We start from the raw sequence: 15,715 nt of genomic DNA, 5'->3' as shown, positions 1-15,715 counted from the left end.
TGTAATACTTAACAGACAATCATTAGCACGCATTGTATGCACTGCACCTGTCAGATCAAAATGGGCTGACCTGGTGAGGCACGCTTTAAAGGGGAAGCTCATCAGATTAAGCTCTGCTACAGTGTTGAAAGAAAAAGCAACATTGCTCATTACTTGCATTCAACAAAGTATCATACAACAGGGTGCTCACTGAGTGATGACTTGCAATTTAAATAATGTTTAAGCCCGATATGGAATTGGGAGTTCTCATGTACTTGTAGAAATTTTGAAGCAGTTTGAAAATCTTTAGTGGAGAAATTTTTGGTAATGCTTCAATCTAGCGAGTTTCAATTAAGCAGAGGTCCTTAAAGGGACACTAAAAAGAACGACTTAGTCAGCTTAGACTAATAAAGTATTGTTTCAAAAGTGTATTTTTGTTGATTTGGTACTGAGAGTTTGATTGCTAGAAAAGAAAGTGAAGGCCAAACTTCTTTTTTTTTTACTTTTACGCAGAGACCTCAGTTATAGTACATCAGCTGAACATCATGGATTTCATGGTATTTTCTCTCATTTGGACCATTGTGGCACGGTTAAAGTCCTAAAACTTTCTAAGTTCAGTCTTTGGCTCCTTCAGAAAGCAGTGAAGTCAATTTTTTTTCTGATAAACAATTACCTAACAAAGCCTGAGCAGATACAGTTAAAAAATGTATGACGTCACAAGGACTTCGTGCAAGAACATCAAGGAGGCTTCGCCTCCCATCTTTTGTTCTTGCATCTTTTCTGGCTTACCAAGCCAAGCCTCTTCACATGGTAGGAGTGGATTTTTTGGTATATTAAAAGTGTAATTTACTAATACAGCTCAACTTATTTTTCTCTTTACTGTCTCTAAGTTTTCATGCCAGAGCTTAATTTATATAGCATCTTTCATGAAGCTTTGCTTTCCTTAGTACAATGAGGAAAGTATCATTGAATATAATTAGCATGGACTTCTGGTCTGTGGGAGAATGCAAGCACTAAAACTTGGAAATTGTTAATCTTTTTTGTCCAAACTACAGTTTTTCTGTAGGGGTGTATAAATATGTAATTTTTTAAACCCAATACAATAGTGCCAGAAGTGAATTGAATATAGAATACTTTTCAAACAGTTTCTTAATAATGAACAGCATTTTTCACCATACATATAAAGTCATCAGGTCTTAGCAACAGCTGAACCTACGCAAATTTTCGTCATTGCACTGCATGTTATGAAGTGTAATTTATTGAAAGCACAAATGGGAGCATTACAAATGAGACAAAGGTCACAGGAAAAGGGCGAGTTTAAGTGATCGGCAGTGTAGGCAGTCAATTGAAGCCTCAGCCTGAAGTTAACATTTCAACAGCTGCATTTGCCTGTCTAAGGGCAATGCTTGTTTTGCTTAGCAGTGTTTATATAAATGGAGCAGAACAAGTGCGCAGTTTTTTTGCATGCTGAGGGATCTTCAGATTGTAGACGGTAATGTATTTTCAGAATGAAGTTTAGAAAAGCTGTCTTGGGGCAAGTTAGCACCTTTGTTTGCCATCGAGATTAAATCAATATACGCATTGTCTGCTGTGATGGCAGAGTGAAAAAGGCAGACTTCTTCTCTAGAGGGAATGCTTGTGGAAAAGTCGAGCCCACTTATAACAATGAGCAGCCATGGCACCACCAAGTTTTGTTATGTTCTATGGCAGAATAAACCCTGCTGCATTATTGGGTATAACAATTGAATATGGCTACTGGGCATCTGCAACAAAAAAAAAAGGAACTCAAAATCCTAGAAAAAAAGGGGAAATATTATGCGCACACCTTGGGCCTTTACCGCATTGCCAGCCTCTGGCACCTCTCTCCCATCTCCTTTCTACCCCTCTAAAACACAAGTCGACAGCACCAACATCCATTGGTGCTATCGATTTGTGTTTCATAGAAGTGCACGACACCAGCATGAAGGTGCGCACGCTAACAGGGGCGGTGGGTTGAATTTTTTTTTTTTCAGTAGCCAAATTTATTGTTGCAACCAATAGTGTTGCATGAGAACATTGTAGTCAGCAATTTACTTTACCATAGAACACATCAAAGTTCCCAGTGCTGCAGCTGCTCATTGTTACATCCAAGTGTTGTTAAAGCTGGTAATGTTATAAGATTGTTTGACTGTACCTTTTGTCTAATTAAAATGTTTTGATGTTGTTACGACTTTGCACCGCTGCACCACTATTACGACTTTGTGGTCCCGTAGCGCTCGTCACCCGTTTCGTGACAGAGCGTTGGTAGCGAAGACTCCGAGCCAGGCGTCGATGAGAATAACAAAAGGGACTTTATACACTATATACAGGTCATTATACAGGACATGAACGGGTCGGCACTGGGGCCGAGATCTCACAGCAAACGCGACTGTTCCCGCACGGCGACGTCCGGCGAAAACGCGTGACACATCTCACCCCAGTCGAGAGCGGCACTGGCTCCCGGTGGGTCGGCGGATCCGGTTTTTCAGGCGGCGCGTCGCGGCTTTTATAATCCCCGAGGAACCATTGTCACTCAAACGGCCCAATACAAAGTCAGCACTCGGCGGTCGTCCGAGAGGTCCAACCAGCGACCGCGCTGGCCACCCGGTTCAAAGTTCGCGCGCGCGGTGACTTCCAGGCAAAAGGAGGTGCGGCGCCGGGCTGTCTGGCACTTGTGTGCATGTCTGAACATGCTGCTCACCGATGCTTCTCCGCAGAGCACCGCTGCCTGACGGCTTAGCATCTTGACTTGTGAAGGGAGAATTTGGGCGCTCGCAGGATAAATTCTGCATCTTGCAGATTTGGAATCCGGGCTTGTGGTAATGGCACAACAGCATCCCCGCCCTCAGATAAGGCGCCGGGAAGACGAGCTGCCTCCACGTGGCTCGGATGCCAGGCGCGCACGTTCGTCAGGCTCGTCCAAGTTCACGCCCAGTGTCGGGACGCCAGGTAACTTCACGTGCCCAGGTCCGACTCGCCAGGACAGGAGCTCTGCTCACTGCGTTGTCTCCAAGGCACCTCGACCAACTCCACTCGGGTCGTTCCTAAGCCCTTGCTTCTCGCCACTGGTCCCGGTTGGTCGTTCTGCAGCTTGCAAAACCGACCGGCAAAAGACAACACCCAACACGAACAAGTGCCCTCTGTCTCCCGTCAAACACCAGACAAGGCCATAATCCAAATCAACCTAACTAAATTGCTATCCCCCTTTTGCTCCCGCTGCAACAAGAGGCAGGTGTACGATCTAGTACACAAGGCTCAAACAACCAGTTTTCAATTTAACAACACACCAAAATAGAAACAATTAATAATCAGCAATAATAATGACAAATAGAATGGTCCCCTTGAAATCGCTTGGACCGAAAACATACTACTGAGGAAGCAAATGAGGTCATTCATTTTTCCCGGCGATATTTTCGCGGAATCCGAAGCTGCTTATATTTGCGACCCTGCTTATCCGTGTAGCGGCGGTACAATAAGCCAGATTCCTTGCCAAATGAAACCCTCTATTTTTTTTTCACTCCCCGTTTGACGCTCTTCCTCAGATCGGCTAGTGAACAATCTTCCTGTTGCTCGCGAATCCGAGTTTCCCTTTCAACTGCAGCCTGCTCCTGCCAGCTGGCGGAAACCGGAGCGAGTGTGGAGCCTGCGTTGCCTAATTGCGGCGTCGCGTCTATATCGCGGCTAGTACTGCACGCGTCACTCCCACTCACTTCCAGGACCCGCTCGTCTAGGCCAGCCTCCGAGCTCTGCCTCTCCCGTGACTGCTCGCCACTCAAGTTACCTTGATCAGTCCGTGTGCCGCACCGCCTTTCGCTCACCGACTCAAAGTCAAGTTCCCTCGACAGCGGGCGCGCTTTGGATCACATGAGCGCCACGTCGGCAAAGAATGATTTGCCCTGATCCTTCAGCAGCTGCTCCGAGTTATTTGAGAAGAGGTAGGAAAAGTGCTCCGGGAGGGCGGCAGACACAGCGGCCTCTGTGTTAAGTTTCCCAAACTCTCCTTCAATGACAACCGTTGCGATCGGTAAGCAGACACTCCTCTCCTCGGCCACTTGCCGTATCCTAGCGCACTCTCCCGTAAAATCACTCGAGGAGACGAAAGACGGGTGAACAACGTCCATAGTTGCTGCAGAGTCCCGAAGTGCACGGCACTTCATACCGTTTACCTTAATTTCCTGCACATAGGGCTCCAATAGACGTATGTTTTTGTGAGTTTCCTGTATTGTTGCAAAAGCAATTCTCTCTGGGCAGCTTGCAGCGATGTGCCCTTGCTTTTTGCAATTGCAGCAGGTTAACTGTTTCCGTTTTTCAAAAGAACGCGTCGTATCGTTTCGCTGTTTCGGACTATCGTCATCATTCTGAGATGCATTCTGTCCTTCCCTTACAGTTTCTTTGGGAAGGGACTCGTCTTCCCGAAACTCGCGACGCGTGATTTGCTTCCGTTCGTCGGGCTTCCCGGAAAACCCATCTCTCCTATCAGCTTTTTCTACGCGCACTGCCTTGCTGTGCAAGCTGCGGCGGGTGTAATACTCTTCCGCTAACTCTGCTGCCTTGTTTAGCTTAACCTCCTTTAGCCTATCTTGCCGCCAGAGCCTGACATCCTCATCAATGCAACGGTAGAACTGCTCCAACGCGATGCATTCGACGATTTTGTCGCGGTCGTCGTAAACCTCTTCGCCCTTCAGCCATTCCACCAGGTCGGCTTTTAGACGAAACGCGGAGTCAACATTCGACTCCTTGCCCTTTTTTGCATACCGGAACCTCTGCCGGAAAGCTTTGGGCGACAATTTGTACTTCCACAGTAGCGCTTCCTTCACATCACTGTAGCTCTCAAACACCTCTTTCGATAAGCAAGTTATTACGTCTGATGCCTCCCAAGGAAGCAAGGCTAACAGATTTTGTGCCCAGAGGGATCGCTCAATGCTATTCCGTTCGCACACGTGCTCAAATTTCACGAGGTATTTGGCCATATCCTCTCCGACGACAAAGGGTGGAAGTTGATCGCGTATTCTTGGACCGTTGGAAGTGAGACTAGGCGCTGGCGAGCTATTTCGGGTCTCCAACTCTTTCATTTTAAGCTCGTGCTCACGAATCTCTCTCCTTTCCTCCTTTTCCTCCTCGCGACGTTCCTTTTCTTTCCTTTCCTCGCAACGTTCCTTCTCCCTCTTTTCCTCCTCGCGACGATGATTTATATCTGCCCAGGCCTCTGCGGCTTCCTCAGCCGTTACGTCCCCAGTCCTCATGACCTCAAGGATCGCATTCTTTCTTTTGGTTGAGCCCAACTCAATGCCCAACTCCTCACAAATTTCGAGAAGTTCCTTCACCTTGTACTTCTCCATCGTTCACACTGTCCTCCTGCTGCTTACCCTTTTTGAATATACCTGCCGTACGCTACTATAACACTACTAGTAAGACATATGCAAGTATTTCACACACTGCCCCGTTTACCCCCTCAGCATCCCCTGGTTTTCAAAACACACTCACTAGGCTTGAAACACACAAGGTTAACACAATGCAACACCAAATCCTTCCCTAAGCTACTATAACCTGTGTCAGAGAAAGTCTGGTGTTTGAGGTAAACTTCAGGCACTCACCGCGCCGAGGTAGCTGATGCCGATCAATCCCGTAGCTGCCATCCACTGTTACGACTTTGCACCGCTGCACCACTATTACGACTTTGTGGTCCCGTAGCGCTCGTCACCCGTTTCGTGACAGAGCGTTGGTAGCGAAGACTCCGAGCCAGGCGTCGATGAGAATAACAAAAGGGACTTTATACACTATATACAGGTCATTATACAGGACATGAACGGGTCGGCACTGGGGCCGAGATCTCACAGCAAACGCGACTGTTCCCGCACGGCGACGTCCGGCGAAAACGCGTGACACATCTCACCCCAGTCGAGAGCGGCACTGGCTCCCGAAGGGTCGGCGGATCCGGTTTTTCAGGCGGCGCGTCGCGGCTTTTATAATCCCCGAGGAACCATTGTCACTCAAACGGCCCAATACAAAGTCAGCACTCGGCGGTCGTCCGAGAGGTCCAACCAGCGACCGCGCTGGCCACCCGGTTCAAAGTTCGCGCGCGCGGTGACCTCCAGGCAAAAGGAGGTGCGGCGCCGGGCTGTCTGGCACTTGTGTGCATGTCTGAACATGCTGCTCACCGATGCTTCTCCGCAGAGCACCACTGCCTGACGGCTCAGCATCTTGACTTGTGAAGGGAGAATTTGGGCGCTCGCAGGATAAATTCTGCATCTTGCAGATTTGGAATCCGGGCTTGTGGTAATGGCACAACAATATCTATTCCCTCTCTTGTTTGTGCAAAATATTATTGGCACTTGATTTTTTATCAGTGGGTTCATCTGTGCATGTTGTCACTCCTGTATAATAATATGTTGCAACGTCTATTCAATTCAGCATATTCAGATTTCATCCAAATAGAACACACTGGCGCAGCCTTCGTAAGTAGTACCATAGCCTCTGCTGAATGAAATTTTAATGTAAATGATCCTGATTTAGGCCAAAACATCTGGCTGCCTGACCAATGCAGCATGCTATATGTACTGCTCAGGCTTTATGTCCACCACGGCCGAGATAAAATTTTGACAATTTTGCTTCTGTTTTACATTTGATAATGTACAATTGATAATGTAAAGTATTTGAAAACTATTGAAAAAATATTTGAATTTTCCAATAGCAGCTATTCAATTTGAGACCGAATCAAGTATTACAACATTCAATTCATTATTCGAAAGTTTTATTATATTCTCACCCCTAATTTTCTGGGTCATATCTTGGATAGGACAATTATGAGTAACAAGCACCTTTGCAAGAAGGAGAACCGAGGCTCTCAATTTTGTTAATCATGACCATATAAAGCCAACAGACATTGAAGCCAAGGAAAGCATTGGGGAAAGTAGCTGTTGTTGAAATTGAAATGATGAAAATAATTAAAAAAGGGAAAGGCAATTGGACAAAAAGATAACGTGTCGCCGGTGGGAGCCGAACCCACAACCTCCGCGTTACGCGTGCATTGCACTATCAACTGTGCTTTGGTGAAGGCTATCAAACCCTGCCGCCAAAGCACAATTGGTAGTGCAACGCATGCATAATGTGGAGGTTTTAGGTTCGGCTCCCACCGGCGACACATTATCTTTTCGTCCACTTACATTTCCCTTTCTTTATTATTTTCATCATTTCATTTTCAACTGCAGCTACTTTCCCCGATGCTTTCCTTGGCTTCGTTGTCTGTTGGCTTTATATTGTCAAGCACCCTTACGGTTATACAATAAAAATCGTTATACATCACTTGTAATGTCTAAATGTTGAAGAGTGTGTAATCGGGCCAACAATCATGGATGCAGATACTCGAGGGAGGGGAGACAAAGGGAGCAATCCGCCTTTTTCATTGCGCTGTGGCGCCACCTCACAGTTAAAGCGAGGAATAAAATGGCAGGCAGCAAGTCGCGGCAGTGGCAGTCGGGCCTGTTGTGTGGAGCGCATAGCAATGTTTACGTCGTGCTCATGCGCTGCGTTAACTGTATCTGTTTTACATCAAAAGATGTTTTCTGTCCAGCATGTGTCCCTACATCCCTACTAAGACATCTGTTCTACAGTTGAGGTAAATCAGCCAAATAGGCCAGCTTTGATATGTAATGCGAGCTAAAGGATTTGCCTGTGAACAAATGAGGCATCAATAGTGTGAAAGTGACATATGCAAGGACCAAAAGTTTAAGGGAGAAAGTTTATTCTGCAATGTCAATTGATTTGTGCACTTGTGTAGATTTGTCATGTAGAGGATTATTGCAGCAGTTTATGCCGTTGTAATAAAGCTGTGTGCACTGTCAATCCAGTGATAAAGGCATATACTAGCAATGGAAAGCTACATTTTGCTGTATTTGGTTCTCTATCTGAATAGTAATCACATTTTGAAGCACAATGATGTAAGCATCTAAATTCTGCTACTCTGCTCATTCTTCTGAACAGGGTCATAATTGATGGGCAGCAAAAGCCAGTTGATAAGTGCATGTGCTGTACCACTAGGGTACCACCCATGATCACTCCTGTCATGCAAAACGTGGATGCCCTCTCCTCTCCTACTTTGTGCCTGTTTGAGATAGCAGTTTTTTTCTCATAGTAGGTAATCTTCAGTTGAACTAGCGAATAACAAAGGGGTAATTTGGATACTGTCATGTGATTTGAGGAAGTTGAAGGCTCGAATAACAAGCGCAACCTTCCCATTACTTTATTTCTGAATATTCTTTAATGACTCCTTTTGAGACTCTTGACAACTTTGCAGCAAACTAGTATGCCACCAATGTGAGCAGGCCCATAGCCAGGAATTTCTGAGTAGAGTACTTAATTTTCAATAATTATTTCCGGTAAAAGGCAGCGTAAATGTATACTGTATATATATATTCTTTTTAGCTTTTTGTACGGTCATTCGGTCTCATTGTAGTTGATAAAAATATAAAAATTAATTATTCAGAGCTAAAACTAAGAAACAAACAATGAAAAAAACTGTTTTATAGTGGTTTCTATGTAGCACAAAGCACTGTTCGGCAAGCTGGACATGAGCTGTCGCTGTATACATTTTTTTATTCGAGGTTTCGTGTCTGAGCAAAAATTTACATTTACACAAGGGCTTCCAAGTGTGTCTCTTCATACGCCTTTGCAGAAGCTATCTCTCACTGACCAACATGCACATTGTCACAAAGGTGTTAAAGGGCCAGTAAACAACCCACGGTATGAACATTTTTGACAAGCGGACAATTATCAAATAAAGCGGGTGAGGCTTGACGAGGCCTGGTGGCCTTGGACACCAACTTGTTCAGGTTGTACACACAAACACAGCCCAGGGCTTCACCCCCTCCCCCCTGGCTATTAGCCTGAATGTGAGGCAGTGAAGGCTTTAAAGAGTAGAGAAGGATATGGGATGGAAGTGGAGGGTAACAGCCAGCAGGTTTGCACCTCCTCCCCTACCCCCTACCCCTGCACATGCCTAGGATGACATTATATTTTAAAATATGAGTGTATTTCCTGTTAAACTACTGTTCTTGACACTTCACATGTTTTTAGCTGCCAAAACACCTGAGCAGTGCGCCACCGACTTGGAAATCATGCTAGCATTGAAGATTTGTCATTTAAAAAAAGGTAATGGCGAAAGAATGCAAAAATCTTTGTCATGCAAAGGTAGAGGCTGCAATGGAGCAGCATGAAGCTACAGTTGAAGTGTTGCAGGCCACAACTAAGCAGCAAAGTTAAAGAATAAACAATGGCCATTTATAGTGTACATCTGCTGCAAATTAACTTCAACCTTCGGTTTTGGAAAACTTTCGCCATGCCTGTAGTGTGTGTGATAGACTGTTGTGCTCACAAAGATTGTTACTCATAAAAGTTACTCCAAAGTACTGCTTGCAAGAAAATAATATAAATAACACCTTTGCGGGATTCTGACAGAAAATGTCTCACAGTGTGTTTTGTGAAAAATGGGAGGTTCTTTCGATGCAAATACCTGTAGAGAAATGATTGACTGATAGCATTCTTCAAATGTGGTCGTATTACATCTCTCAGGTGATAAGCCAAAATTTCTAGATTTTTCTTCTACTTTATTTTCGTACATGTGTGGTGGCTAGCAGAACCGCTAGCTGCCCACCAGTCAAATGTATCACTTTTTTCACTGTTGAGTTGAGTATTTTGAAATTATCATGCACATAAATTTCAATCTAAGCATGTGCAAAGTAGCTTATTGCTATAATAAATATTTAAATTTACTGTGCATACATGCAAGCCTGATAACCAGCTTTGTGCAAATTTTACCCTTTGATGCATTGAAAAGAAAGGCTTGTAGTCTAAACACCTGTGTGCAATTTCTTGTATATAAACAAAATCTACTTTGCATTTTTGAAGTAGTAGTGCAAATTAGGTGCAATTTTTTTCTCCACCAAATTTTTTATTAATTTCTACGTGGTGATGGGATGTGTATTGAGCACTGTTTTTTCTTGTTGTGCCTCTCATTTTATTTGTTATAGACCAAGCTGAATGAAACAATCCTTCCATGGGGGCTGGAGGTCATCAAGGTTACTCTGTAAGTGCACTTTACTCTACGCAGCTGTAGAATGATATCTTCATAGTGATTATTTTTTTATTTGTTTGTTTGTTTTTCAGAATTGATAAGCATAAGTTGCTGTCACTGAACATCATGAAAACAAAAAAATGGATATCAGTCACACAAGTAAACCAGAAAAATCAGTACCTGGCATGCAGTTTTTAGCAAACTAAAAGCAAGAATGTAGCTGTAATGTTGACTCGGCTTTTAACAAGGCATCTGCTTACAGTGAGAACCAAAATAGTACACTTTCAGACACATGTAAACAATAGTAATTACATTCATAGGTGCATTTGCAATATCTGTTTATTTGAAGGAATTACGGTCACTGACCAAGTCTGATGAATAATCTGACGTTTCAGAACCGCGTACGGGTTCCTTGTTCACTGAGTTAGACAAGAAATCGTCATCACTTATATAGCCAGCACGTGACGTAATGAGCGTGCGTAAACGGCAGGCATAGTCCCTGGTGTCCGGTTCATTGTAGCTGGCGTCGATTGAATGATTAGACATTCTAGCAGCCGTCGGGATGACACGTTCTTTTCTTTGGCAACAACAGTTTATTAAATCAGCATAATGCTGTCAAAACAAAAGTGTTGTTATGATGCATGCATTTGTACGAAAAATCATTACTGAACTCTGGGAACTAGTTGTACCTGCTGTCCCAGTTGTGAAACTAAGGTGGTATGTTGTGTACATGCCCCGTGAAAAAATAGTTCAGTATTAAAAGGCAGAAGTAAAAATGCAAGAAAATGAAAAGAATGAAAAATAATATGTAGTACAACTCCTAAAAGTGAGAAAAATGTTGGCTAAGAGAATCCGCACCTTTATTATATTGAACGAGCCACATATTAACTTGTGAGACCCTGGAAATGGTTCAGTTGTGCACCTAGTGCCTTGGGCTCCAAACATTGATGATCTGTACTACTGTAGCTTTCTAAGTATACATTTGACTTCTAAAAATTAAATCTTCATAGGACCAGTGAAATTCATCAAATTATCTGGTCGGTTGAAATTATAATGAAGAAAAAAAAAAACATCCAGACACACCGCTGCTTCAATTCGTAGTATTTACTTGATTTTAGCATGGCCCAGGTCTAACATGCACCAAGTTTTTATGGGTCCATATTTGAAAACAGTGTGCGCTGATCTCTAACTAACGTTCGATTTTATAACAAAAGAGATAAGAATAGTATGCCTTTGATACTGGCAATTGGAAATATGAAACGTGAAGAGTTTGCCTTCTTATAATGGAAATTTATTTACATCTAATGTTCATTGTCATCAGTCTCGTACAGCTTTTTGTCACTGTTCATGCACCACAACATGTCACCCTCCTCGTGAATTACTTTTGGTACTGTGCATTTTTCAAACCGCTCTGCTACAATCGCAGACAGGATGATGGCCCACACCTACACTAACAACTTTGCCAGTTCTGTGGCACTTACAGGATCAGGACCACCGAAAACGTGACGCAACTGTCTGGCCACAAACTTATCTTTTGAGTGGGCTTTCATAATTGAAGCTTCAAAGCAATGCCATTGTTGCCATCCTACACGAAAACTTAAGCTTCCATCTTGTGATGGCAGTGGCAATGACACTTGATCTGAGGGTAAGCTTTTGCTAATGTCACGAACGTGGTTTCTGTCTTGTGTCCAATTGTAACATTCAGGCAATTTTCTGATCAATTTTCTTGATAAAAAAAAAGGTTCGCATTATAAACGAGTAAATACATAATCACTCATTACGAGCTGTTGTTTTCACCTTGACATCTGCTAAGGGCAGCCTGGAAATCACTGTTTTAGATGGGATATAATGTGTCTTCAATGCATCCACTGTACCCTAGCTGCACCAAAACAGACACTGCAGCCATTCTAGTCACGATTGATGACACTATTGGTACAGTGGCTAGAATGGAAAAGTGTGACGAGCGGCATGCAGCGCCTAAAGGATGCATTGAAGCCGCCTGCAAGGAGCCGCGAGGGGGGAGGGGGCACGGGCTGACGTGTTCGTGTCAGCATGCGTGGGATGTCTAAGGGTTTCGGGAATGGTGCTGAAATTATCCTATTAGGTGACATGGATGCCCACATACAGGATTTAGGTGGCTATACTGACAACAACGGGGTGTCAATGCTAGATCTTTGTGAGCAACATAACCTTGTTATTGTGAATACAGGGCCTAAGTGTGATGGGCAGACCACATGGGAAGTGGGAAACCGGCAATCAACCATTGATTACTGTTTGATGACAGAAGAATTCATGATAAGTTGAGAAAAATGGTCGTTGATGAGGAAGGGTATAGCAGCATAGGGATTGGCCATAAACGCATCATTTTGAAAATGTGATATGTAGTTGGGAAAGAGAGCAAGGAGTGTGAAATAGCCAGTCCAAATTTGAATGCTGAACAAATAACAAATATAGTCACTAGAGTCGAGGAAGAACTTGGCAAATGGCCAAATAAATACTGGGAATATTCTAAGTGTAATAACGACAGAAATACGGAAAGGGAAACGTTCATTGGTAAGGAAAAAAGAAACCGAAAAGGTGGTGGAACAGGGAGATACGAGAAGTGATCGCCGAACGACAGAAAGCATCCCGAGAGTACAGGCAGGCAAAGAAGGTGCAGTTGCCGCACGAAGTAACTAGTAAATGGTAAATATACCAGGAGATAAAGTCTATGGTTCAAATACTGGTGCAAGCAAAATTAAAAGGTGAAAGTAAACGTTGGTTGTCAGGAATACGTGAGGAAAAGAAGGCCGCACCTAGAATATTTTGGAACCGCATAAACTTATTAGGCAGGAAGTCTGGAACAATATAACAACATAGCCTAGACAAAGATGAAAACAAACTGGAAGGGGACGCAGCATTGAATTACATCCGAAAAATAACATCCAAATCTTTGCAAGGCAATGATGAGGTTGTACTTGAGGGAAAAAAAGAGTATGAATGAGAACCAGATGGAAAAGAAGTTGGTGCTGACAAATTTCAACTGGAAGAAAGCTGAAGAGAAAATTCCTAAGTGCACAGCCACAGGGCTAAATGAGGTTCCCGTTTGGCTGATTGATGAACTAGGTCCAAAAAGTAAAGAAGCTTTGTTGAAAGCAGCAGAAAGATGTTTAAAAGATAGGTGCATACCAGGCAGTTGGTGACAAAGTAGAATGAGTTTAATTTATGAAAGTAAGGCGGAGTCTATTCACTCAATAGACTGTTGACCATTACATTGGTAATATACAGGTCAGCAATGCAGGCAATTAAATTAAAGCTGCAAGCATGGGCGGAGAATAATGGCATTTTGGAAGAACTTCAGAATGGCTTCAGAATAGGTAGACAGTTGGATGATAACTTATTTGTTTTTACTCAGTCTATTGAAATATCCAGAGTAGAAAGGAGGCCGTTATATGTGACCTTTTTGGACATTACAGGAGCGTATGACAATGCAGACCGCAACATTTTCTGGGATATTCTGGAAGGGGATGGCTTGGGTGACTATTGTATACAGCTTTTGAGAGAGATTTTCCTAGAAAGTACTGTTTGCGTTGAGTGGGAAGGGATGAGGAGCGAGGAGAAAGTTGATCTCAACAAGGGACTGAGGCAGGGGTGCCCTTTATCCACACTGCTGTTTATGATGTACATGGTGAGGATGGAAAGGGCGCTAGAGGAAAGTAATATCGGGTTTAATCTCTCATACAAACGGTGGGTACAGTAGTGAAGCAGCAGCTTACATGTTTGTTTTATGTGGACAACATTGTGTTGCTAGCTAACAAGCTAAGTGATATGCAACGTCTGGTTAATATCCGTGGACAGGAAGGCGGGAATTTAGGTCTGAAATTTAGCGTAAAAAAATCTGGTGTTATGCTATTCAATGAACACAGTGAACAGACAGTGTCAATACATGGCCAGGAAATACCTAACTTAAAAGAATATAAACACCTTGGTATATGGATAAACGAAGGCAATAGATACTTATATGGAAACACAAGAAAAAACAATAACAGCAAAGGGGAAGAGAAATGTGGCCATAATGAAACACATAGCTCTATGGGGATACAATAGGTACGAGGTGCTCTGGGGTATGTGGAAAGGTGTAATGGTTCCAGTACACACATTTTGAAATGCAGTTGTTTGCTTGAAATCAGGGCTACTATGAGGACTCGATGGCAAGCAAAGGTCAGTGGGACACCTCGCATTGGGCATTCATGGGAAGACTACAAATGAAGCTGTGTAGGGTGATATGGGCTGGCTGGACAAGCTTTGATGCGAGAGAAGCTCGCAGTGAAATTAATTATAAAAAACAACTGAGGAATATGGAAGAAATAAATGGGCTGGGAGGGTTTTCAAGTATTTGTACAGGAAACACATTGATTCACAGTGCAGAAAAAGAACTAGGAAGCTTACCAGCAGGTATACGAACTGTATGGTGAGCAATGTGGCAACAAAGAACATCAAGTGGAAAGTCAAAGAGGCTGAGATAATCTCATAGGTGGCGCTTATGGAAAAAAAACCTGCTATGAACAATTACTTAAGAGGAAAAAATGAAATTAGGAAAGAAATAATTGATGATAACTCAAAGGGAAGCTCATTACTTTTCGAAGTGAGATGAGGATGCCTTAGAGCACGCACTTATAAAGCAAGATATAAGAAGGAAGAAGAAGCGTGTGCTTGCTGCGGTAAAGCTAGGGAAATGATGGAGCATGTTTTATTAGAATGTGAAGATATTTGCCCAGCGGTCGATTTAGGCATCTGGCCTCCTTGAAGCCCTTGGGTTCAGCGAAAGCAGGGGAAAAGTAAACATGTGTGCAGTAGAGATTAGTAAACGGCGATGGAAAGATTGGTGGAAAAAAAGTAGAGAAACAACAAACAACAGAGGCATGCAAAAACAAAGTTCACAATAGAGGTTCAGAAAGTTTAGTTATAGGAATTCATAGCGAGCTTTTTTTTTTCCTCTTTTTTTTTTCCTTCTTTAACATATGTAGGACATTAGGCAATATAATAACAAGAGCTTAGTGGGACAACCCACCACCCTGTTCTAAAGGGGATGCTCATATCATCCATCCATCCACGTTGCCTGGTGTGAGTCACCCTGGCTCTGTGACTTCAGTGATGCCACACGCCCTGACCTGTGGGCAGTAGTGCTCGTTTCCATTTCTGCTGCGTTTCCAATCGCGTGCATTGATGGGGGTAGGCCTCTGTTACTCCCAGGAGCTTTGCCTACGCAGTTTACTAATCCCCTGCATTACCTGTCGAAGAAACTGCCAGCAAGCAGGAAACGCGCAGCAAGGAGTGCAGCCCCAGCTCAATCCACCAAGAAAAGTGCCAGACCATTAGCCTGTGGGTATTGAGATCGAAGACCCCTTGTCCTCAATTTTATTTGAAGACTTGGCCCTACCGTCAGCTAGCTGCATGGGGAAAGCACACGCTGAGTATTCTGTCCCTGACTGTGGCTTACAGTGCATGTCAGATTGTGCAGGATAAGCGCGTCTCGTGTGCAGATAAGTTAGTTCTATTTTCACAGGGGGTGAGCTCTGTGATGCAAGACGTTTTCGTCAGGGAGTGTAGCAGCAGGATGCAGCATGTGATGACCCTGCATTGCTTCTCAGAAAAGTTGATGCCATGAGC

The 15,715-nt window shown here is 43.6% G+C and overlaps 1 protein-coding gene across 2 annotated transcripts in view; it reads left to right on the top strand.

The window, feature by feature from the left end:
- Positions 1-15,715, top strand: part of LOC135907718 (stomatin-like protein 1) — a 122,890-nt gene that overhangs the window by 32,441 nt on the left and 74,734 nt on the right. For both annotated transcript variants that reach the window (XM_065439438.1, XM_065439439.1), the window contains exon 6: positions 10,023-10,078. In XM_065439438.1, coding sequence (XP_065295510.1) covers positions 10,023-10,078 — 56 coding nt within the window. The remainder of the gene's footprint in view (positions 1-10,022; positions 10,079-15,715) is intronic.

The sequence above is a fragment of the Dermacentor albipictus genome, chromosome 1 (assembly GCF_038994185.2).
Source record: "Dermacentor albipictus isolate Rhodes 1998 colony chromosome 1, USDA_Dalb.pri_finalv2, whole genome shotgun sequence".
NCBI classification, from domain to species: domain Eukaryota; kingdom Metazoa; phylum Arthropoda; class Arachnida; order Ixodida; family Ixodidae; genus Dermacentor; species Dermacentor albipictus.
The sequence above is the reverse complement of the archived record's forward strand: the minus strand, read 5'-3'. Positions and strand labels throughout refer to the sequence as shown.